General features: G+C 40.6%; 1 protein-coding gene across 3 annotated transcripts in view; it reads right to left on the reverse strand.

Moving 5' to 3' along the window:
• tlk1 (tousled like kinase 1) overlaps positions 1-25,516 on the reverse strand; it is a 91,551-nt gene that overhangs the window by 35,709 nt on the left and 30,326 nt on the right. For 2 of the 3 annotated variants that reach the window (XM_008118869.3, XM_016996677.2), the window contains 6 exons: positions 19,146-19,264; positions 18,594-18,665; positions 12,223-12,298; positions 8,399-8,445; positions 3,520-3,606; positions 492-581 (listed from right to left, as the gene is read on the reverse strand). In XM_008118869.3, the coding sequence (XP_008117076.1) occupies positions 492-581; positions 3,520-3,606; positions 8,399-8,445; positions 12,223-12,298; positions 18,594-18,665; positions 19,146-19,264 (491 nt within the window). Of the gene's footprint in view, positions 1-491; positions 582-3,519; positions 3,607-8,398; positions 8,446-12,222; positions 12,299-18,593; positions 18,666-19,145; positions 19,265-25,516 lie in introns of those variants that run through there. The other variant, XM_062964536.1, reaches the window with a different exon arrangement.

Here is a 25,516-nt window from a genome sequence, read left to right on the forward strand (position 1 = left end):
AAAGCCTCCTTCTCTCTGATGAAAAACAAATGAATTATATGGTATTTTCCTTTGTAGTGATGAACAAAATATTGAAGACAGTGCTAATATATCCCCATCCCCGAAGTTATTTCTAAAACAATGTAGAAGGTAAACTTCCATGTGACGGCCTCTCAAATCACAGCCTTTCAAATCACTACAAAAAATCTTCACCTCAGTTATCAGGATCACGAGAACTTAATCCCAAAGCATCTGCTCTGAGGATATAGTCACAATATTTGTTTTTCAAAAGGCTCCTGGTAGTTCATGCGGTGTTGTGAAAAGAGACTGTAAAATGCAAACACAGCAGAATGGCTTATCTGTACCTACTCAGTCTTGTAGCACAACAATGTTACTTTAACTAATCTTTTTGAAGGAGTGCTTCTTAACTAAAAGCAAATGGGCAGGAAATATTAAATGCTGTGATAATACGTTTAGCATTAAGGACAAGAATGAACACTCAGAAGGCTTACCTGTGTAACTTTAAATGACAGCTGCTTTGGTTGTGTAACAGAGTGGTCCCCAAAAGACAATGCAGTAGGAGAAGGACTATTCTGTCGAACCTAGATGTGCACAAATTTTTGCAAAATGTCTACTTCACGGAAAAACAGAGAGGTACATTTATAAAACTGCAGAAAACAATACTTGGACTTTTCTATTCACCATAAATATTTTTAATTCCCTCCAGTCTAGTAATGAGTGAAAGAAACAAACCTGGACTGCACTAAATGTAAAAAGAACAGGTCACAGAAAAAACATAAGAGCTGCTCATGGTTTAAGCCAAGAGAACAGACAACCCTCCCCTGCCCAAAATACAGGAGCATATTTGTACAGAATGAAGTCACTCTGCCTATTTCCTTCAACTTTTTATAGCAGTGGCTCTGGATTTTTGATAAAAAGAACAAATTTGTTTCAGATTTATTTTCTGTGTGACTACAATTCCTAATTGTCTCTAAGGGGACAATTGGGATATTCTAAGTGAAGAAAAATATAACATAATTGGTCTCTGAGACAATGCAGAGAATCAAGAATATCTGTATCTTACTCTTTACCTTTTCTTGCATGAAACATAATAAATTCTTCAGATATAATCTTTCTATTTTGAGAAACCTAAGAATTCTGCCCATATAATTAAAGGTGCCAAAATGTACCGGAATATTTTTTCCATTGCATTATCATGAAACTCAATGGAACTGGATATTTGACTAAAAGCTCCCATCATCAAAGAGAAGTACAACAACAGAAGGAAACATGGCCTCTTATTTGCCACAGTTACAAAATATTTTAGCAAACAGTATTCCCTCAAAGATCACAGCAATATAGGTAATGAAAATTAGCAGCACTTAAAAACTGTTAGAGATGTCAAATGTTTTGAGTAAATAACAAAGTGTCAACTACTAGAGCATTACTTCTTAATCTGTGTGATGGCAGTTTTTCCTTGCTTTGTGGTCCAGAGACTGATATTATATTTGTGCAACTGATTACAGTACAACTATGCCTTTATTTTCCTGAAGTATGTTGCAGACAAGCCGCAAACAGATGAGAGATTTCACTCCCTAATCCTAATCTATATATATAAAAGAGTGATGGCATCAGGGCAGCGGACAAAACAACAAAACCACAGGCCCCCCCAACCTCGAAATTTGACAACACAACCCATCATTCATGGCTCTAGGTTGATACAACAAAAAGAAAAGAAAAATAAAGTCCTAATTACAGGGAGAGTAATAATAGTTTTTAGCCAATTGCTGCCAGTTTGAAGGCTAAGCTCCACCCAATTGGTCTCCTAGCAACTCACTCAGCCCAGGGGACAGGCACAGTTAGGCCTCACTTAGGCTTCTTCCACAGATTATCAGATTTTAACTGGATTATATGGCAGTGTAGACTCAAGGCCCTTCCAAACAGCTATATAACCCATTTAGAATCTTATATTATCTGCTTTGAACTGGATTATCTTGGCTCCACACTGCCATATAATCCACTTCAGTGTGCATACTAAACATAAAGACAACCATACAACAGACATTCAATACCACCACTACCTCAACAATTTCTCACCAACACCACCAGACAACGCCACAGCAACGCGTGGCCGGGCACAGCTAGTATATATAAAAAGAGTGATGGCATCAGGGCAGCGGACAAAACAACAAAACTACAGGCCCCCCAACCTCGAAATTTGACAACACAACCCATCATTCATGGCTCTAGGTTGATACAACAAAAAGAAAAGAAAAATAAACTCCTAATTAGAGGGAGAGGAATAATAGTTTTTATCCAATTGCTGCCAGTTAGAAGGCTAAGCTCCGCCCACTTGGTCTCCTAGCAAACCTACTCAGCCGAGGGGACAGGCACAATTAGGCCTCACTTAGGCCTCTTCCACAGATTATCAGATTTTAACTGGATTATATGGCAGTGCAGACTCAAGGCCCTTCCACACAGCTATATAACCCATTTAGAATCTTATATTATCTGCTTTGAACTGGATTATCTTGAGTCCACACTGCCATATAATCCACTTCAGTGTGCATACTAAACATAACCATACAACAGACATTCAATACCAGCACTACTTCAACAATTTCTCACCAACACCACCAGACAACGCCACAGCAACGCGTGGCCGGGCACAGCTAGTATAGTATATTATCGAAAGTGAAGAAAAAGGGACAGGTAGAAAAAGGGGTAGAAATATAGGAAATAAATAAATAAATAATATTCACTGAAATCTAGCAACATGATTCCAGTATTTCTAGAATTTCTCTTCCCTGGTGTAACATGGTACACATATTCCATTTACCACAAGTTATATGGTATCTTTATTTTTTCACAATCTATATGACTATAAAACAGTTGCCTACTTCTCCTCACAATCCCTTGAATTTTCAGCTTTAATTTTAAAATGTAGGCTCTTCATTATGGAAACCAAAGGAAAATATGATGGCAATACCCCCACTTAATTTGCCAGTAGCAACATATTCCCACATTCCAAATTGTGGTCAAGTTGGAATTTTATTAAGGCTATTCAATAACTTATATTCTATTAGTTATATTTAGTACACTTGGTTGTGGTGGTGGGTTTTTTTTTTTTTTTTTTTTTGGAATTGCAAAGAAGCTATGCTAATGCACTACAGCCAAAACTCCAAACCCAAAAATACCACAGCATCCTAAAGATTCACTTTCTAAAATAAACAGCATAAACTTTGGCAAGATTTCAGCTTATAGACAACAACATACAATAAACATAACATCTCTACCACTTTGGCCCACCAACACCTCAAGCTAGAGAGACCACCCAAACCAGAGGATGAACTGCTATTTTTTGGACAAACATATTCCATCTGGTTCAGCAAACAAGAGGCAGAGTAGTTTTAAGATTAACCTTTGTTATTAGCTACAAAAACAACACAATCTATCACGGCAGTGTTTCTGTTAAGCAGATTTAAAACAGCATGAGGATTTTTGTACTGGCTAGTTATGACTTCTGGAGACAACACTTACAGAAGAAGGAGCGGAATGTGAGTTTTGAGGAGAACGGATTGCAGGAGGCATTCCTCTTACAGGGCTAGACCCATTTCCACCTTGGTACTGGGGAAAAATAGTCAAAGAAAGAAAAATGTATTTACTGAACATAGTGAAATTATTATGAATGAGCAAATCTTTAATTATATAATAAAATGCAATACCATTTAGATAAAAATATAAAAGAAAACATTAATAACTGCTGGGATATTAGGTATGTCTATATGCTTAATAGTTTCCCATTAACAAAACTATGAACTGAATGCATTTGATTATTTTATTCATTCCACTTTTATTTTATCTTGCATTTTGTGAAATTGTTAATAAACTAAACTTGAAAGAAGGCATAAAATGAATTGTACAGTATTACTGTTAAGGAATGGAGAATTTCAAGCTCCTCCAAAAAGGCAAGCAATATATAACTGCAGTTAAGGGTTTGAATGCATTTCTCTCAATTCTTTCATAACACAGAAATCTATGAGATACTAAGTGCAGAAAAGAGTGCTTTCTGATCCATATGGAAAATTGAACAACTGCCTCCAATTTATATCCATAGCTAAAGCAAAGAAAATTAGTGACAACTATGATTTTATCAATAAATCCGTTTTGCCAGTTCATGCCAAAAAGGTAAACAGTGTCTGCACATTGCAAAATACTGAAGTTTTGTGACTAAATGATTAGAGACAATAAACCATCCCAGTTCTCTAGAGGAGCCATGCAAAGTTGGTAACAAATGTGTGCAGCTTTTCACAAAAATTGTGCTGTGAAAAACTAGTATTCGCTGTATCCTCCATGAACCTCACTTTACCATGGCTGTGAAGGGATGGATAGGCTGGATAGGGGAAAGTAAATGATAAGTAGCTGGCAGAATGAAAGCTCCTCTATATGTTGACAAACAACCTCATCAGATGGGCAAAATTACCTGTCCTATGACAATTCAACCTCACTTCAGGCAAGGAGCCCATCAGATCCTATCACATGATGTTGATCTACTTCCAGCTGGGCTCCATGCCTGAAGTGAGGTTGAACTTTTGTAAGAGGCAGCACCAGGAACATAGGTGGCTTCCCATGTTCCAGAGAGAACAGAGGGAAGCCGGGTGGCAATGCTTTCCCCTGTGGGATGAAGTAAGGGGAGATGCGGGGCGATAGGTTTCCCCATGCCGGATTCACCACGATCCATTATCGCCCGGCTTAGTGACCTCAATGTGATAAGATCCATAGTTTCAGAAAACCTCATTCTGATTAATTTTAGCTGCATCCTCACCTACATCCGTTGAACAGAAGGATATTCTTAAAATCTGTTCAGTTAAGTAGATAAACCCTGTTATACTTACTTCTGATTATATTTATTATCGGGATGGGGAGGGAGGCTATAGTAAGAATTATTACTGGTAAAGACTATAAAAGCTATGCTGACAATAACTACTAACAGGAAAATAATAAAAGTATAGAGCTGGAAGGGACCATAAGGCCCATCTAGTCCAAACTCCTGCCTTAAAGACACATATTCATATAGTACTTCTGAAACATGTCTCAGAATGAATCTGCACTGTAGAATTAATGTGGTTTGACACCACTTCAACTGCCATGGCTCAACACGGAATAAGGATGATGAAAGGGAAGGACAGGTTGCACATCTGTAACTGTATATCTCCAGTGGTCCTCTATGAAGTCACACATACGGGTTTACTGAGCCTGCGCAGACTCAGATAGAAAATGTTTCCAAGCTCTTGCGTTTGAATTTTGGTTGTTACTCTGCCCATTCCTCCGGAGGCATAAAAGGCAGTCACAGCTTCCCAGTTCCCAGACCACAGCTACAGCTGGAAAGGAGGAGGTTGGCATAGAAGAGGGGAGGAAGAGGTGGGGTTGTGTGACTTCACAGAGGACCACTTGAAGAAACAGTTACAAGTATGCAATCTGTCCTCCTTCTTCATGAAGAAACTTTAAAAAACACAGATACAAGTATGCAACCTGTCGTTCTTCTTCATGACCTTTGAGAATCACACATATGGAGACTAGTAAGCTAAGGTATAGGAAGGCAGGAATATGCCACACCTTGATACCAGACATGTTGCAAACAAGTAGCATTTATTGGAAACTTTTGACAGACACAAAGAAATGTAATGAACATTTATAATACTCTCATGATGTCATGCAGTATAAACATGTCAATGAGATGGTCCGTGAGTATGTGCTTATGGGATTTATCCTTGTGTGTTAGATGACATAAACATAAACACATAATTATTTCTCTCTCTTTTTTGTCTAGCATTGGGGAAGTGCAGGAGCAGAATTTCAAGAGAAAAAACTCCCGGGGGCAATCCTAGGATAGTAACAAAGTGCAAGAAAGACTATGAATTCCAGGAACAGTGCCCGTGCATGAAAAATATCAATGTGATTGCAAATAATGCACCCATTATACAACTATCTGAAATGTAAACTGGTGATAATAAACTCAGTAAAGTGAAAAACTTGGTATTGGTTCTAAAGTGCAACAATCATGAACAATAAAGTGAATGAATTTGAACATCTTATAGTACATTTACCACCACCACTAAACCATTTGTCTTGGTTTAGTCAATATTACAACTCAGGTAAGCCATAGGAGGACCTAGGGTGTCCGAGTCCGTGGGGGCTACAGAATGCAGGAGAACAGTATTGAGTGGCCAAAGGCTGTGTCTGGGTGCATCCTAGAGTCCAGTCAGTAGTGGGATATAAACATGGTCAGGTTAGACCAGATCACTGCCCTGCATACTGAATCCAAGGGGCCATTAACAGGAAGATCAAGAAGCAGGATAGTTTGTAGGTATATGATCGTGTTGTGGATGATTTGTGGGCAGCTCAAAGTATCTTTTAGATGTCTTCAGACAGGGTCTCTATGGACAGATTTTCCAGGCCATCAGATGGAGGGGAGCAATGTCTGGGGGGATCATCTCTTCCTAGTGTCTGGGGGACACACAAGGTATTGACCATCCAAGAGGAGGGGAGCAAATCAGGCCTGTTTGGCCCACACCGATGTTATTAGGATGCAGTCTGGGGATTGCAGGGATATGTGCTCCACCACCCTGGTTATCAGCGAGATTACTGAGAAAATGTAGAATAGAGTCCTGATTCAGCTGATCAACAACGCAGCTGAGACACCCTGCTTCATAATCCGGTACCATGCTGGGAAGGATGAAGAGGTCTTTCATGAGGTCTTCAAAACTTTAAGAAGGTAGGGTGGAAATGGGAGCAGTGTGGCTGGTGGGGCTTGGCTCTGGACTCTTTTAAACACTGGGTCTGCTGTTACCTCCAAGGACTATTTGACATCTATTCCCAGGGCTTTCCGCCATTCTGACCATCTGCTCTAAGATAACCCTTAGGTTGTCCATTCCACCATGGAAACGGTTTTGTCTGGGGAGAGGTCAATCCCAAGGGTGTTTCTTGGAGGGCTGGCAATGGCTGGATTAACTGGTGATCTGAAGGGGGCGAGGTATGGTGTGAAGATGATACTGATAACAAAATCTTGTGCCCGTCCCTAGAGGAAGAGGGAGAAGGAGGTTCTTTGAGCGAACGTTTAACAGCAATCCTCATAGATGAGGATGACAGCAGGGCACCTGAGATCAATGGTGTTGATCTGGCTGTGACTATCGAGGCTGAGGTAGATGGGGCTACTGATGGGGCTACTAATGGGTCTGGCCTCTCTGAAGTCATAGACTTCAGATTCGAATACTTCTTTGTGGTCTTCAAAGTTTTGTATGAGGCCATTTATTGTGTAGTTGAAGTGGACGATGCCAAGGCTTGTTGATATAGAATATTGAAGTCTCGCTTCTCTGTTCTTCCTGAACCGTGAATGCCTGGCAATGCTGGCAGGTACTGACCACATGGCTCTCTCCTACACACTGCAGGCATTTGGAGTGCCCATTGGAGACCAGCATCTTTGCAGTACATTGGCCACACCTCTTAAAATGTTTTCTAGACATCTTGAATAATAGTATAGAGCTAAGGTCTGTAAAGAGCTGCTGAAGAAGTGGACAAAGAGGAACTGGGGAACCACAGCTGCAGGTGTCTTTAATGCCTCTGGAGGAGTGGGAGAGGTTACTGCCAAAATTCAAAAGCTAAAGCCAAGAAAGAGTTTTCCATTTGAGCCTGCGCAGGTGCAGAAAACTCATATGTGTGATCCACAGAGGACACAAAGAAGAAAACAATATAAGAAGACGATAGCCATGGTTTCACTTGCCTGTGTCTGGGGGAAAATGGTCTTTCTATGAATTTGCTAGGTCCCCCAGGTGATTCTAAAGTAGGCCTACACAAGCTGTAGCTATTCAGGTGTTTATGCTTCCAACTCCCAGAAGCTCTAGACAGATGTTTCAATGGCGAGGAATTATGGGAGCTGAAGTCCAATACACCTGAAGGGTCGTGAGTTGTGCAGGGCTGTTCTAAGGTATAATTCCCCCAGAAGTTATCAGAGAGTCACTTTGCAGGGCGTAGATTCCAAGAGAGGATAGCTCTCTAGGAATTTCTATGTCCTTCAGAGTAATTCTATGGTATGCTTGGACCACACATCAAGTAATTTAATGGGATTCAGTTGTATCCATGGTTTCAAGTAACTGCAGTCCCACTAGGCAGGAACCAAAGCATGAATATTGGTTTTGAATAACTTGTTTTCTTTAAGATCACTATTTTCTAAAGGCCAGGTACTCAGGCAAGCAGACAATTCTATCTGATATACAAATCCAGACAGAAAATTCTGATCTTAATTTTTTAGCATGTAAATGCAGATAATTTGAAGCAACTGATGTTTTTCTTTAAATAAAGTTATATTGCATATATGAACACATAGATCATATGAATTTTAAAAAATAAAAATGGAACTTACTTCAAAATAGTCACTAATTTTGTGACCACGTGCCCCAATGTTTTTTCCTAAATCAAAAACAGAAATACATTTTTTAACAAGAGCCATTACTAGAATTGACACCGCATAATATAGGCACAGGGATGAAATTTCTACAGATCTCCAAATTTTGTTGGACTACAAGCCACAGCATCCATGTCTACTCCAAGTTAAATTGGATTGCCCTGAGGCATTGTTTGAATGCCTCAGGCTACTCTGGTAAAAACCCCACAGTTTAAGCCTGTGTAGATGGGCCCTGAGATGTTTTTATAGCTTTTTGAAGGATATACTGAAAAACTCTGGTGAACTACTGAAGCATGAAATTTCATGACTCTGATGGAGACGAGTAATTGTATGATCATTCTGAATGTACAAACTTCATATTCACTTGGCACAATTCGTAACTTGTAACAAAATATTGCAATTTTAGTCACTGTAATATTCCTCCTCCCGTAATTTATCACCCCCCCCCCCAAAAAAAAACCCATGAGGCCTGTAAGACAAAACTTTCAAAACATTTTGTGTTGGTGACACACTTTTTAGACATGCAATGTTTTTTGACACAATAATTCAACTTAAATTCTGGTGTGCTACACCAGAATTTAAGACAACCCCTTATAAGAGATGTGGACACATGCATAAATTGTAAAAATGAAATGTAGGGGAACACAATATATCTCAAAAAAAACCTTGCATTTATATATTTAAAAATGTATGATTTATTGCTTTATTTCATCATAGACATTGAGGTTTCTCTTTAGGTTCACACAACACACCTACACACTGCAATCAATAAACGAACATGTTACAACACACACTTTAGAAAGCTCTGCTATACAGCAAAACTGATCTACATTGGCTGGTTTTTTTTTAAGGAGGGAGGATGGGAAAAATTCTCCGTTTTGTGTGCCCCCCCCCCCCCCCCGTTAACCAAGTTATATTCAAATCTTTTTCTGCTACTGATTTCTGTTGGTATTTGAAGCCCTTTTCCAAGTGCGTCCAAAAAATGACATATGGCAGTCTATTCATGAAATAACTCCCCCGCTATGGAATTTTCTCCCCGAAAAGGCTCACCTGGAGGTGATGTTATAGTTATTCTGAGGATTACTGAGAGATATAAAATCTTTTAGTGATAACAAACATTTATTGAGATTTCAAAGTCAAGTGAAATTCCTGGTAGGCAGCCATGAATCTACTATATTCATCCTTCCTCTGTTGCTAACTTTATGCTATTAGCTTTGATAGTTTTATTATTTTATTAAAACCAATAAATATATAAATAAGATGGTAAAACTTTTACTGTGAACCTCCCAGTACATTTATAGTCCACCTTTCTGTTAATGTGTATGAAGTACATAATAGGTGAGGCTGTGTCACAAGGCCAAATAATGCTTTAACAATAATAATACTGTAATCCTTTATTTTTATATCCCACCTCCATCTCCCTGAAGGGAATCGGCGCGGCCTACATGGGACCAAGCCCGGATAAAAACAGGAAACCAAATAAAAACATCAAAAAATACAGACACATATTAAAATTCAACATTAAAACATGGATTTGCCACCCAAGTAGAGGGGGTAAAAACGAACTGGGCAAAGTGCAACGAGTAAGTATTATAACATGAGGTAGTTGATTCAGTGCAACAGTTAATGAGAGAGCAACTTGGGATGGGGTGGACCTGTGACTGTAAACAAACTGATTGGGCAAGATAAAGTGTAATAACTGAGGAAATGGCAGCAGGAAAAATGGAATACAAAGATACAGAATGGGGGACACCTGGCTTGACAACAGTACATGTGAAAAAGATCTTGGAGTCCTTGTGGACAACAAGTTAAACATGAGCCAACAATGTGATGTGGCTGCTAAAAAAAAAAGCCAATGGAACTTTGGCCTGCATCAATAGGAGTATAGCGTTTAGATCCAGGAAAGTCATGCTCTCCCTCTATTCTGCCTTGGTCAGACCACACCTGGAATACTGTGTCCAATTCTGGACCCTGTAATTGAAGGGAGATGTGGACAAGCTGGAAAGTGTCCAGAGGAGGGCAACTAAAATGATCAAGGGTCTGGAGAACAAGCCCTATGAGAAGCGGCTTAAAGAACTAGGCATGTTTAGCCTGCAGAAGAGAAGGCTGAGAGGAGATATGATAGCTATGTACAAATATGTGAGGAGAAGTCATATGGAAGAGGGAGCAAGATTGTTTTCTGCTGCCCTGGAGACTAGTACGCGGAACAATGGCTTCAAACTACAGCAAAGGAGATTTCACCTGAACATCAGGAAGAACTTCCTAACTGTGAGAACTGTTCAGTAGTGGAACTCTCTGCCCCAGACTGTGGTGGAGGCTCCTTCTTTGGAGGTTTTTAAGCAGAGGCTGGATGGCCATCTGTCGGGGGTGCTTTGAATGCGATTTCCTGCTTCTTGGCAGGGGGTTGGACTGGATTGCCCATGAGGTCTCTTCCAACTATTCCATGATTCTAGATACAAGGTGATGGAGAATTCATTCTCCCAAAGCCTGCTGGAAGAGCCAAGTTTTTAGGCTGTTCCTAAATGCTACCAGGGTGGGGGCTTGCCTAATCTCCCTGGGGAGTGAGTTCCAGAGCCGGGGGGCCACCGCAGAGAAGTCCCTCTTCCTCGTCCCCACCAGTCGCGCTTATGACTGGGATGGAGGCGAGAGGAGGGCCTCCCCCAACAAACGAAGAGATCATGCCGGTTCATAGGAGGAGATACGGTCACGAAGGTAGGCAGGTCCCGAACCGTTTAGGGCTTTGCAAGTGATCACCTGAACCTTGAATTGGGCCCGGAAAATGAACATTGGACTAAGGCTAATTTGCAAACTAAAACAATAAATCAGACCTGCACAATCTGCAACCCTCCAGGTATTTGGGCCTACAGCTCCCAGAAGTTCTAGGAAACTTGTTCAATGGTCAGGAATTCTGGGAACTGAAGTCCCAAACACCTGGAGGTTCTCGGGTTGTACAGGCCTACTCTAAATCTATTACAAACATTTGCACTTCACTGTCCCATTCCCTTCCTCCTGCCCATCTGAGGAGTGAATTCATGAGGTAAGGAGCCCTTCCTTCTGTGCTCTCTTATCTCATTTGCTTCTCTCCTCCCTGCCCAAGAGAGGGAGCACATGAGGGGACACATGCATGCACCCTCCCTCCTTGCCCCCAGCCAATTCCCTTGCCCCTGTCCTCCCTACTTATGCTCCCATGTCCCATCTCCATCCCACTGCTTACCCAAGTTGGTGAGAGAGCGAGGGAATCGCAGTGGCCAAAGATTTGATAAATGACTAAGCATGATGTAACTAAAGACAGCTCAAGATAGACACTATGTTACTGAGTATGCTGTGAACATCACTAAAAGACTAAGACCATTTCAAGGTTCTGAAGAACACAAAGGGTACTATGTAAGACTATGTAAGATTTTTCAATGTAACCATTATTTTTTTTAAAAAAAATACCATCCACTAATATTACTTTATATTACCCATCACTTAGGAAAGGTTAAAAACACTTTAAAATATAATAACTTTGATTATTTACCTAAAATCAAAACTGTTACAAATGACATTCTAATGATTTTTGGGGAAAGATTAAACTCTCAAAGCCATAGTTTGATGTAAGATTATTTGACTATTTTTATTTCAGCCCAGCTAGGTATCCTAGTATATACTTACAATGAGTAGAAATAGTGTGATTTTTAACAAGTCACAGAACAGTGTAATATCCTTGCAGGAACAGCAAATTTAGGTCAGCTGACAATTGTACACAACATATAATTAATGTAATACAATGCATACCATACCTTGACTGCTTTCACTCTGACTTTCTGCTTTTCTTTTTCTACCTCTGGAAGATTCCAGTTGTTTTTTCTCAGGAGTCTGTGAAAAAAACAACCACCCAAAACAATACAATATTATATTTATGCAAAAGAAATGGAGCCTGCATTTCAATGCATGCGTATTACAAATAAGCACTCAAACAATAAGAAGCTTTGCTTATTTCTAAGATGGGCCACATAATAATTTTATGTTGTACTAGCTGTGCCCAGTCACGTGTTGCTGTGGCTTATGGGAATCATTTGTTGGCCTGGTGGAATAGCAGTGAATAGCCTTGCAGCCTCAACGCCTGGCTGTTTTCTTCTTTTGGAAATCCTTGTTTGGTGAGCTGGAATGCAATGGAATAGGCTTGCTGCTTGGAAGGCTGGGTCCTTGCGTTCTAGGGGAATGTTTTTTGGGCTGCTAGAATTACAATGAATAGCCTCACTACTTCAAAGTCTGTCTGCTTGCTACCTAGGGGAATCTTTGATTGGTCAGCTTCAATAGTACAGAGTGGTATCACTGCTTCAAAGCCTGGCCACTTTCTACCAAGGTTAATCCTTTGTTGGTCTGGTTGAATTTCACTGAATAGTCTTGCAGCTTCAATGCCTGGTTGTATTATAGCGATAGGAATCCTTGTTTGGCGAGCTGGAGTAGCACTGAATAGTCTTGCTGCTTGCATGTCTGGCCGCTTTGTACCTTGTGGAATCCTTGGTTGCCCAGGTTGAATAGCAATTAATAGTCTTGGTGCGGCAAGTATGAATGCTGCAATCAATCACCTTGATTAGCATTTAATGGCCTTGCAGCTTCAAAGCCTGGATACTTCCTGCCTGGGAGAATCATTTGTTGGGAGGTGTTAGCTGGCCCTGGTTTTTTCCTGTCTGGAATTTCCCTGTTTTCAGAGTGTTGTTCTTTATTTACTGTCCTGATTTTAGATATTATATTGTTCTGTATTATTATACCACAGTAATTATTATATATTATATTTATAATTTTCTATTATCTGCTTAGAACTGGATTATATGAGGCCCCTTCTACACAGCTGTATAAAATCCACACTGAACTGGTTTATATGACAGTGTGAACTCAAGATAATCCACTTCAAAGCAGATACTTTGGATTATGTGCCTTGGCATTCTGGGTTATATAGCTGTGTGGGAAGGCCTTGAGTCTACACTGCCATATAATCCAGATAATCTGTATTTTATAGGCAGTGTAAATAAGGCCTGAGTGAACTCTGCCTGTGCCCTGGGTGCCATTTTGGCTGAGAGTATTGCTAGGATATGAAGGGGACAGGGCCTAAAGGGGGCGGGGCCTACCTTTCTGAGCCAGTTCTAAAGGGGAAAACAGCTCTTTCTCGTCCTCTAATTTGGGCTTTATTTTTCTAGGTTTTTTGTTTGAAAGACATAGACTGGATGACTATGTCTTTTGTTGCCAAATTGGGTATAATTTGGTTCAGTGGTTTTGTTGTTTACTCCATAGTAAAACGGCACATTACATTTTTATATATATAGATTATCAGGCTACCAAACTTTCAAGTATTTTCCTCTAAAATGTCTGTTTATAAATATGGTGGATAGGATGGAATCAGTAAATCCTAGGTTTAATAGTTTTACTTACTGCAATAAATTAGAAAAGACTAGCTCAAATGCAAAGTTGGGCTAGGCTGCTGATGGTCACATAATCGCCTCCACTTATCCCACAAACTTTTGTTGACTTTTAAGAGACTTTCCAGAGCAGAAAGAGGGGGTGGGAATTCAAAATCCTGCACTAGCATGTGAAATATCTTATGCTGTGCTGTTTGATCCAGACCATTAAATACCATTACAGATTTTAATTTTAGTTCCAAAGTTATTTTGCAAGCATAATTACTAATTTACATTGAAAGCTGGATCCTGAATTCCCATATCCACAGGATCTTTTCCTGGAAAAAAGAAGATAATTTTTGCAGATTCCTCCTTTTTCTTACAACCTCCTGGAAAGCTTTTCTTTAAGGCTGAAGGAACCTTCAGCATGCTGTAAAGCCAGCACCATGGCTGGGTGGGAGGTACTGCCAATAACTGCTGCCTGATTTCAGTCCTTTTGAGGAATATAAGGATGAATTCCTTCCCCTCAGAAACAGGCACATTAAAGCCACACTACAATAAATGCATGCTTCAATAGGCACACAATACAATTTATTTATTGATTAGCCAGTTGGCCTTATCAAAGACAGACAATACAAAAACAACATACAACATACATCTGGTTCACTTAAAATAAAATACAGATATACAGGTGTCTGCCTGCTTGGTGCCATTGTACTTTAGCTAAAGATCTAAGCATCAACTATCCTCATCTCCCCTGCACTGCACCCCAATCTGATCTATGTACTCTGATCTCCTTTTAGCAGCTTTAAACAAATACAGGGCCATTTTTGTTGTCAGAGTGGGGTTATAACCCGCTAGCAAAAATGAAGTTTTGGCCTCAATAGCCCAGCTTGTTTTATTACCAATAAAAGGCCATAAGTATTGTTTCCTTTCTTTTTTATATAGGTTACAGTTGTGCAAAATGTGGTTCAAATTTTCAACTTCAGGGCTACCACAAATACATAATCTTTCTTCATACGGGATATGATGGAATCTGCCGTGTCTCTCCATGGACTCCACTTGTTCGAATCTTGCCCTAGTGAAAGTGATTCTTAGGTGACTTGGCATATCTGCTTTTAGGTACAGTGCCCTCTGGAAATTACGTTTAAAGCGTCCTAACCACTTCAGAGATCCTGTATTAGACAGGGTGGCTATGTCTTTTTGGGCTTCAATATCTAGGATTCTTTGGATTACTGTCCTTTTTTCGGCATCCCTATTCTGGTCTGATGAAGTAAATTGTAATCCACAGGAGCAAAGAAACCTTGACAGTTGTTCTGCCCAGGAGTCTTGGTTAAAGCCATTAGATTGTTCTAAGAAGCACAATTTTGGCAGTCTGTTGTTTTCAAGATTTTTTATTTTAGCCCAATAGTTATAGGCCCTGATTTTGGCGAGACCTTCAATAGAATGTATTTCTAACTCTGCTCTAACTGCGGCAGCGGTGGTCTTAGCGTCAACGCCAAGTATCTGTCTTAAAAATTTTGATTGTGTTTGTTCTAGTATTGGTAGTTTGCTTAGGCCCCAGATTTCTGCTCCATATAGTATCATGGGGAGGATTTTTTGCTTTATAAACTTTGATTATTGGAGTTAAAGAGCCAGGATATCTATGGGTTAGCAGTCTTGCCAGAGTGTTGGAGCGTGCCCTAGTTTTGATCGTACAAGATTGAGAATGTGCCAACCAAGAGCCAGTCTCTGAATATACTAAGCCTAGATATGTAAAAGAGCTAACCTGTTCTATATGCTCTGCATCTAGAACCCATTTGTGTCTAGCTGGGCGCTTTCCGAAAACCATAATTTTGACTTGGTTTTGTTTATTGTCAGCTCGTTTTTGTGGGCGTAGATGTTAAGTTTGATCAGTAATCTTCGTAGACCTATTTGGGTATTAGACATCAGAACCATGTCGTCCGCATATAGAAGAGTATTTATGTGTCTGTTACCAATTATAGGCATATGAACCTCGGAGCTGCTGAGGTGGTCTGGCAGGTCATTGATATAAAGGTTGAAAAGTAAAGGGGCTAATAAACAGCCTTGTCTTACACCTTTGCAGGAGTCAATTCTCTTTGTCAAGGCACCACTGATTCCTGTCCTAACCTGGATATGGTTGTTGGAGTATAAACTTTTGATCAGGAGTAGTAATCTAAGGTCTATTCCATGTACTGTTAGTTTTTGCCAGAGGAGCTCTCTGTTGATGCTGTCAAAGGCTGCTTTTAGATCAATGAAAGCAACATAAAGTCTACTATTTCTTTTTAGATGTTTATATATTAGGTGGTTTAGGATAAAAGAGTTATCCATGGTGGATCTACCTGATCTGAAGCCGGCTTGTTCTTCTGATAGGATTTTATTTTCATATACTCCAAGCACCACCACTGACATATCTTTAAAAAGTAAAATTCTAATACACAAATTACATCTTTAATATTGTCTTTCTCACTAAATGGATAAGCAATTGTAAAATTTATAATTTCAGAATGGAAAAATTGAATGAATAAAAAAAGTTTTGGAACCAATGTGGTGTATGTATATATACACATACACATACATACATACGAGGGGGCAGAAACCCCTATTGTTTCTAACAGACGAATAAAATTGAAGTATGGTTTCCAAAAGAAATTACATCGCTGAGTAATTCTGAATCATAATGGCATTTTTAGGATTTTTTTTGCAGTTCAGCCACATGAACTAACACAACCATTCTATAACTCTGAAATGCTACTCAAGACAACTGCTCATGCAAGAGAAACTGTTATATGCCAGATTTAATGGGCATAGTAGTAGAGTCACTAACAACACCAACAGCTATATATAGTGTTCCTCTATGCTAAAAATATAGGATACATAAATCTATGTTAGGCATATGTATTCAAACAATACAGAATACCAAGAGAGATTTCTGACTTTGCTATGGTAAGGTACTCCACTTTCAAAATCACATTCATTTTAGATATGGTTACCATCACAATTTTATGCGAAACTATCTCATTGTTCTGAATTTCAACTATGGCCTGTTTCATGTTCAAATACTTTAGGAAAATCACATTATCAGTTCTTATCTTTTTAGAACAAAAGCTCTACAACCATGTTCTGCTTACAGCTCTATTGTATCAGTGGTCTATTTTCAATTAATGAAAATAAAGTTATATAACTTGCACTGCTCTCACGAGCCTAAATTCAACAGTTAATACTAACTGGAATAGAGACACTGAATCAATGGGAACTTGATAAATCAACACTTATGGAAGTTTCATTGCTTCAATAGGTTTAACTTGAATTTAGACTGGTAACAGATTTAAACCAGTTTTAGAAATGCCAAACAAATAGCACTGATGATGGGGATTATATCCAAAAAATCATTACAGAACAAAAAATACTGAGTGATACAAGAAATTGATTCTTCTTGAATTGTAAATATGATTTTTTTCCTGGGTTATAAATGTCATCTCCTAATTGATTCTATCATAAAAACATGGAAAAAGTTTATTATTATTATGAGCCTTGCAGCTCATTTTGCTATAGTTTTTTCAATAAACATCTGATAGAGTTTCAACCAATTCAACAGTTTGTGGCAGCCAAAAAAAACTAAGTTTCTGGAATATAATAACTACTTTCAAAGTACATACTACACAAATAAACAAAAAATAACACTTTCAAACCAGGAACACAGTTTTTTTTTTCAATTTTTGTTACACAGAGTCATGGTTCTGTTTAATTGGCACTGGTTTATTTCAATGTTTATAATGCTTAAATGCATTCAAAGTATTCTTAGGTAGGTAAAGGTTTTCCCCTAACAGTTGTGTCTGACTCGGGGTTGGTGCTCATCTCCATTTCTAAGCCGAAGAGCCAGTGTTGTCCATAGACACCTCCAAGATCATGTGGCTGGCATTATCTTCCCGCCAAAGTGGATCTACTCACATTTGCATGTTTTCAAATTGTTAGGCTGGCAGAAGCTGGGGCTCACTCTGCTTCCCAGATTTGAACCTGCGACCTTTCGGTCTGCAAGTGCAGCAGCTCAGCGCTTTAACACGTTGCGCCACTGGGGGCTCAGTATTGAGTATTCTTACTCAAGAATTATTAATTCTCTTCATGGTAAAATAACCAGACATTTAATTAAACTCAGAAACTGGAGTCATTACTGCAACTGTCCACTGAATGATCAATCTGCAAATGCGCAAAACACATTTAGTTTGTTGTTCACTGAAATTATGTTAAGATACATAATTTCTCTGGACTACTAAATTATTTTTAATAAAATGAATTCCAATTATTAAGCATGAACAAGTAAGCAAATAAAATAAAACTTAACTTGGTTAGGTTACTGATTTTTTGGGTCACAGATCAAGCTTTTGACATTTGAGCCAAACTACTGTTGAAGATTTTAAAAATAAATTTGGAGCTATTATTTTGTTTCACGGATAAATTATATACAGTAGTTCTGTTTTGGTGAATTTTGTTGTTAGCCAATTTGAATGCTATTTTGGCAGAAATTGGGAATAGATGAATAGTGTTTTTCTGCCAAAAAAAAATAGCTTTCTGGATCTATTTGCATGAATTTAATCAATTAACAAATAGCATTTAAAATATCTCAAAATAATAATCCCATCAGCGTACAAAATATAGTATCTTGCTTGTCCATATTTTAGGAACCAGGTCTACTTGAAAACATGGATAAAAAAGGCAGTGATATGACATTACATTAGAATTGTCAATCTTATTATCTAAAAATTATTTCATACCTCTGATTCTTTGTCACTTAGAGATCCCAAGCTTCCAAAACTATGATTGGAACTCTCATTATTTGTGGAGGCCTGTTCAAAATAAGTGAATAAAATAATTAGCATTTCAAAAGTTAACTGTTAGAAAGCTAGAATATTTTGTTAGCTCATGCTTAAAAAAAAAGAAGAAGTAAACATTCGTATTCTGTCCACCAAATCGAATGTTACACTACATGACAACAATTTCTTCCCCCGCCCCCTCTGAAGCCCAATCTTTTGATAGGCTAGACAGGTTCTCCAAATAATTTTTAAAGGTTTTTTGGTTGCATTTGGGGGAGGGGCAGGAAGATGCTCCCAATGCCACTGGAAGCATTTATATCAGTAGATGTACATGCTCTGGATCCTAGCCCATATAAGTAAAAATAGATTTGCCACAGCCAACAACATTATTTCAGCTGACTGCATTGGCACTTTTTTATATCACTTTGTAAAACTTAATGTACTTATTGGGGAAGATTATTATCGCTCTTTTAACAGACACTTTCATGTGATATAATCCATACTACTACTCACCTTTGCTCCAACACTACAGCTTCCTGTACTCCCAGTGCTACCGCTCACTACTCCTGTGAATCTAGCTTCTAACAATTCCTGCCTTCTTGGATCCAGGCTATGAAGCTCATCCATTGCACCTAAAATAGTAACAATAATTTGTTACAAAGCATGTAACAACTAACAGTACCACACCACTACAACATTGTTACATTTCCCTAGATTTATAATGGTTCTTTTTTGCCAGCAATAAGGCATCAATCTTCAATCAGCATTGGCGAAAGGAAAATTCTAAATACTATATATCTCATCACATGACTCCCTCCTAAACGATTGCAGTGGTTACTCTGCGTAGAAATTATATTCCAACAGATTTCTGGTGTGTGTGTGTGTGTGTGTGAAAACTGTGCGTAAAAGCAATGATTACTTCCTGTTGTTGCTTCCCAGCGGTTATGACTACTGCAAGCTCAGTTCCATGCAGCCATGATCACTAGGGAATGACAGATCTATACTCCACAAAATTATCCAATTCCATTTCAAATATCCTGTAGCACAGTTGTTCTCAACCTGTGAGTCCCCAGATGTTTTGGCCTTCAACTCCCAGAAATCCTAACAGCTGGTAAACTGTAGGCCAAAACACCTGGGGACCCACTTGCTCAACCGCCTTCCTTTGCTCACTCACTCACTGGGTTGGGTCCCGGTAGCAAAAGCGGTGGCGGCAGCAGAAGCAGCAGAACCAAGACCTGGCCTGGTGAGTGAATGAGCGAGGGAATGTGGCAAAAATGACTGCTGCCACCACCTTTGCTGCCGGGAGGAGCGGGGTAGGGAGCCGGGGCCTGGAGGAGGCAGGAAGGGGAAGCCAGGCTCCTGCTGCTACAGCCTTTGCCGCCCGCCCTCCCGCACTTCTGCAGAACCAGGACCCGGCCGGGAGGGCGGATGAGTGAGTGAGTGAGGGTGGTAAAGGCGGCGGCTGCCTCCTTTGCCACCAGGACGAGCAGGGCCTCGGATAATACAGAGTGTCGGATGAGCAGAGGTCGGATAACTGAGACCCTACTGTAAATGAAACAGCACAATTCATTCTACTTCAAGACATACAAAGGAGCTATGGAGTAAGGGGAGGAGGATGAAATCAAATGATAAAAGGAAAAGCTGACAAAGACATTTTTAATTAATTCTCCAACAGTTGTATTAATGGCCTTCTAAAACATACAGTAAGTATTGAGAAGAGTGTTCATCATTTAGCTAAAGTATGATTTGGAATTCAGAAGATTGTATTTACAGTTTAAAAGCTAGTCATTTTCTTACCAAGACAGGTGCATTCATTTTAATATTCAGACTCAAAGGTTTAAACTGAGCCATTGTTCAACTGCTAAGAGTTTCACCAAAGAAGGCTACTTCTAAATAATAATAAACTTTTATTTGTATACTGCTCTATCTCCCTGAGGGGACTCAGGACATTTTCCAACATAGGTAAAGCATTCAATTACCAACACAAAATCATACAGAATAATCATTATAAAACATGAACATAACATTATTAAAACAATCATACACATTTAAAATTTAAAAGCCAGATTCAGTACTATTCCATCAGGTAAAATTCAACTACCAATGGCTAGAATTTCAGAGTGGGCTTAGACAACTCTGAGAGGGCTGGGCCAGGGCTAGTGCAATGAAGTAACAGGTTTGGGGGAGGGGGTAAAGTGCAGAGCAGGGTCCTGACCGATGGCCAGGGAAGGGTCTGGAGCTAATCATTTTCAAAGGTCTGCTGGAACCACCAGGTTTTCAGGTCCCTGGATAAGGAAGATAGTGACGGGGCTTGTCTTATCTCTCTGGGGAGGGCGTTCCAAAGGCAGGTGGCCACCACCAAGAAGGCCCTCTCCCTCATCCCCACGATGGTGGGAGCGAGAGTAGGGCCTCCCCAATATAGCTAAGAATCCATGCCAGTTCATAGGGGGAGATGCGATTACAAAGATAAGCGAGACCCAAACAGTTTAGGGCTTTGTAGGTCATAACCGGCACCTTGAATTGGGCCTGGCAACATATCGGCAGCCAGTGGAGCTGCTCTAATAAGAGCATTGTATGTTCCCTATAATTAGCTCCAGTTAGAAGCCTGGCTGCCAACCTTTGTATCAGTTGGAATTTCCAAGGCGCCTTCAAAGGCACCCCCACGTAGAGCGAGTTGCAGTAATCCAATCCGGATGTAACTAAGGTGTGGACCACCGTAGCCAAGCCAGACTTCACAAAGTAGGGTCGCAACTGGCACACAAGCTTTAACTGTGCAAAAGCCCTCCCAGCCACCGCTGACACCTGAGCATCAAGCGTCAGCACTGAATCAAGGAAGATCCCCAAGCTGCACACCTGTGTAACCCCGCTGAACACAGATTGCCACCCAATATCTTTATCGGCCCCACAACTGACCAGGAGGACCTCTGCCTTGTCTGGATTAAGTTTCAACTTGTCAGCCCTCATCCAGTCCATCACAGCTGCCAGACACTGTTTTAGAGTCCGGGAGGCTTCCTTGGAGTTCGGTGGAAAGGAGTAGCAGAGTTGGGTGTCATCAGCATACAGATGGCACCGGACTCCAAACTGCGGATGATCTCACCCAGCGGTTTCATGTAGATGTTAAAAAGCTTGGTGGATAGAATGGAACCTTGTGGGACCCCACAGGTCAATGACCAGGGGTTGCAGCAGGTATCCCCCCAGCTTCACCAATTGGGAGCAATCCTCCGGGAAGGAGCGGAGCCACTTCAAAGCAATGCCCCCCAGAAGGATACCATGGTTGATGGTATCAAAAGCCACTGAGATGTCCAGGAGAACCAGGAGAAACAACAGGGACACACTCCCCCTATCTAGCTTCCTTCGGAGGTCATCCACCAAGGTGACCAAAGCCGTCTCCATACCGTGACCAGGTCTTAAACCAGACTGCGATGGATCAAGATAATCGGTATCAAGCAAGAATCCCTGGAGCTGAGAGGCCACCACCCACTCCAGAACCTTGCCCAAAAAGGGGAGATTAGAAATTGGCCGGTACTTATTCAATACCAAGGAATCTAGGCACACCTTCTTAAGTATAGGTCTCACTATTGCCTTTTTTTGGGTTTGATGCAATGTCCCTGTTCCAGCAAGGCATTTATAATCCTTATAAACCACTTGACCAATCTCCCACCGGCAAGGTTGATAAACCAGGAAGGGCAAGGATCTAGGGCAAAAGGGGTCACTCTCACTGCTCCAATGACCTTGTACATGTCATCAGGCTGAACAAGTTGAAACAAATCCATAAAAACTGGACAGACTGGTGCCTCAGTTACCTTCCTTGGTACTGTGCTGAAACTGGTAGCTGAGTTGGAACATATCCGAGCAACTTTGCAAAAAGATGTGCAAACATGCCACATCAAGTTGTCAAGTGGTCAGAGTTCTTCTCCCCCTGTTGAGGATGAAGGACCTCCCTGACCATCTGAAACAATTCCAACCGTCTATTTGTTGCAGACGCAATGCAAGCAGTCAAGAAAGCCTTTCTGGCTGTCCTCACTGCTGCGGAGTAGGTTTTAAGAGAGGCTCTAGCCCAGTGGTTCCCAAACTTATTTGGCCTACCGCCCCCTTTCCAGAAAAAATGACTCAGTGCCCCCTGGAAAGGGGGCCGTGGCTTAGAGGGGTGGGCGTGGCTCCTACTCAAGAGGGCGGGGCTGAGCCTCTCCCCTAGTCCAAGATGCAGGGCTGGGAGGGGGAGGTGGGCGGGGCCACAAATGGGCTGCCAGAGCTGGGATGGGCGGAGTTACGAGCTCTGAGGCAGGGCTGAGCTTCTATCCCTGTCCTGGACACAGGGGGCGAGGCTGGAGGAAGGGGCGGGGCCTCTTCCCAAGTGCCTGACGGGGCTGGACCTCTATACCCCGCTCCCGTGTTCTAACAAGCGCCTCAGGGGAGGTATAGCCCCACCCTTTAATCCTAAGGCCTCTCAGAAGTATAGAGGCTCAGCCCTGTCTCAGGCTCTTGGAAGGAGGCCTAACCCCCTTCCCTAGCTCCACTCTCTGTGTCCCAACAAGCGCCTCAGGAGAGGTATAGATTCTCAGCCCTGTCTTGGGCTCTTGGAAGGAGGCCCTGCCCCTTCCCTAGTTCCACCCTCTGTGTCCCAACAAGTGCCTTAGGAGAGGTATAGATTCTCAGCCCTGTCTCAGGCTCTTGGGAAGAAGCCATGCCCACTCCTCTAGCTCTGCCCCCTGTGTATCCTAACAGGCACCTCAGGGGCTCAGCCCTGTCTCCGGCACTTGGGAAGAGGCCCCGTCCCTCCTCTGGCCCCACCCCCTTGTCCTAATAGGTGCCATCACCACCCCCCTGGATCGCTGCAGCGCCCACCAGGGGGCGGTAGCACTCACTTTGGGAATCACTGCTCTAGCCCATGTTTGGTTGGATGCATTGCAAGTCTTCCGCCAGTGGCACTCTAGCCTCCGTCTCGCCCGTTTCATCACTGCCAGCTTCCCAGTAAACCATTGAGCTGAGTTGGCTTTGCGCAATGAGAAGGGATGTTCAGAGGCGATCGTGTCCACTGCCCTGGCCACCTCCAAGTTATAGAGGTCAACGAAGGCATTGACAGGATCGTCAGCCGCCATGACAGGGAAATCCCCAAGAGACATCAGGATCCATAAGTCTCACAGGGCAGACCATCTTAATGGGTCCTCCACCCCTGCAGAGGTTGGAGGCTATGGTAAGTCTAAAACTGATCAGGTGATGATCTATCCATGACAATGAGAGAATTCACATCTACTTAACATTTTGTTTATAAATCTGATTTTTGACTGCTCTTCTACTGCAAATGTGAATATTTCCTTCCAGAATTAGTCTATAGTGGCAAGCACAATAAATAATATGAAGAGCTTTTGTACACAAATCAAAGTACAAGTACACTATGACCCCATTATCTGCATGCCCCTGAATTACCCATAGGAACAACAAATCTGAAGACAATAGAAAACCCCTATTGAAATGAATCATTTCTGCTAGAAGTTACAGAAGAGTCACACTGGAGGGCCTAGAAAATTCCTAGAGAGATATTCTCTCTAGGAATTTACCAGTTCCTCCATTGAGACTCTTTTGGTTACTTTTGGTGGAAGCATACATAGAAACACCTGCAGGAATTAGAAAATTCATAGAGATGGTATCTTTTATTTGATGTTGGTAGGTGAAATGCAGGTACAGGAATAGGCAATGAAGAAACAGATGTACCTTTATATTTATCATCTATAGACCTGCACAACTCAGAAGTAATATATAAACTACTAATTGAGCTCATCCAGGATTCAATTTGACTGAGAACACTTCAAATCTTAGCAACCAAGATCATGCTAAACTAAAACTCCCAATTATTATTTACGAATAGAGTAAACCCACTAAAGCAGTGTGAATTTAGTAACTCAGTACTTTAACTATCATTGATTTAATAGATGTGTTTTATTTGGGACTAATGTCCCAAACTCACAAATTCCTGGTCATTGGCTGGGGCTTCTAGGAATTGAAAACCAACCAAATCTAGATATCTACATTAAGAAACAAGTAGTCAGGAATATTCTCATATATTTCCAAAAAAATAAAGGACTCTGTATTGATGAACAAAACTAATTTGAAAGTACTTCATGTTCTCAATCAAAATAAAACCTGAACTCTACTGACACAGCATTCAAATGTGTCTTTTAATTAAAGAGACAAACAAACAAAAATCAAACAACCTCTGCAAAAACCAATTTTTTGTCTGAAAAACTATTCACAGCAAATAGGTATTTTTTAACATTTGAGTTATGTAAAGCCAGAAGCCATAGCATATACTCATTTCCAATGAGTGCAAACATGGTTTTTGATTTGTTGAACAAACAATATCCTCTAGTGTTAGTAATAATTGCCATACCAAGAAAAATAATTCCAAGCAGCATTTTGGTTTGTGAAAGGCCAAAGTTTTATTCTAAATAGAGCAAATTTTGAACAAAGAAAGAAAACATTTAAAATATGTGTTTCTTGCCTTCTGCTACATTTGCAGAACTCAATACAGTTTAGTTTGCATCATAACTTATCACTCATAAAATCAAAGAGTTGGAAAAGACTACAAGGGTCATTTCAGTCCAACTCCCTGTCATTCAATTTATTTAATAATTTACATATTCTTTATCTAACAGCTGTAAGTTCTGCACTTTGTGCAGACAGCTGATATATTTTACTAATATTTCCTACTCAAATCCTTAAAATTTTGTCACTATTGTACAATATTACCAATTAATTAGAAATATCAGCAGTTAACTGCCACTGTTCAATAATACTCTCTCTACATGAGCTCTACTTCAACCAGCTAGAACCCAACTGGCAACGGTTACCCAGGGAACCTTTTCATTGACCGCCTCAAGTATGTG

The sequence above is a fragment of the Anolis carolinensis genome, chromosome 1 (genome assembly GCF_035594765.1).
Source record: "Anolis carolinensis isolate JA03-04 chromosome 1, rAnoCar3.1.pri, whole genome shotgun sequence".
Lineage (NCBI taxonomy): Eukaryota > Metazoa > Chordata > Lepidosauria > Squamata > Dactyloidae > Anolis > Anolis carolinensis.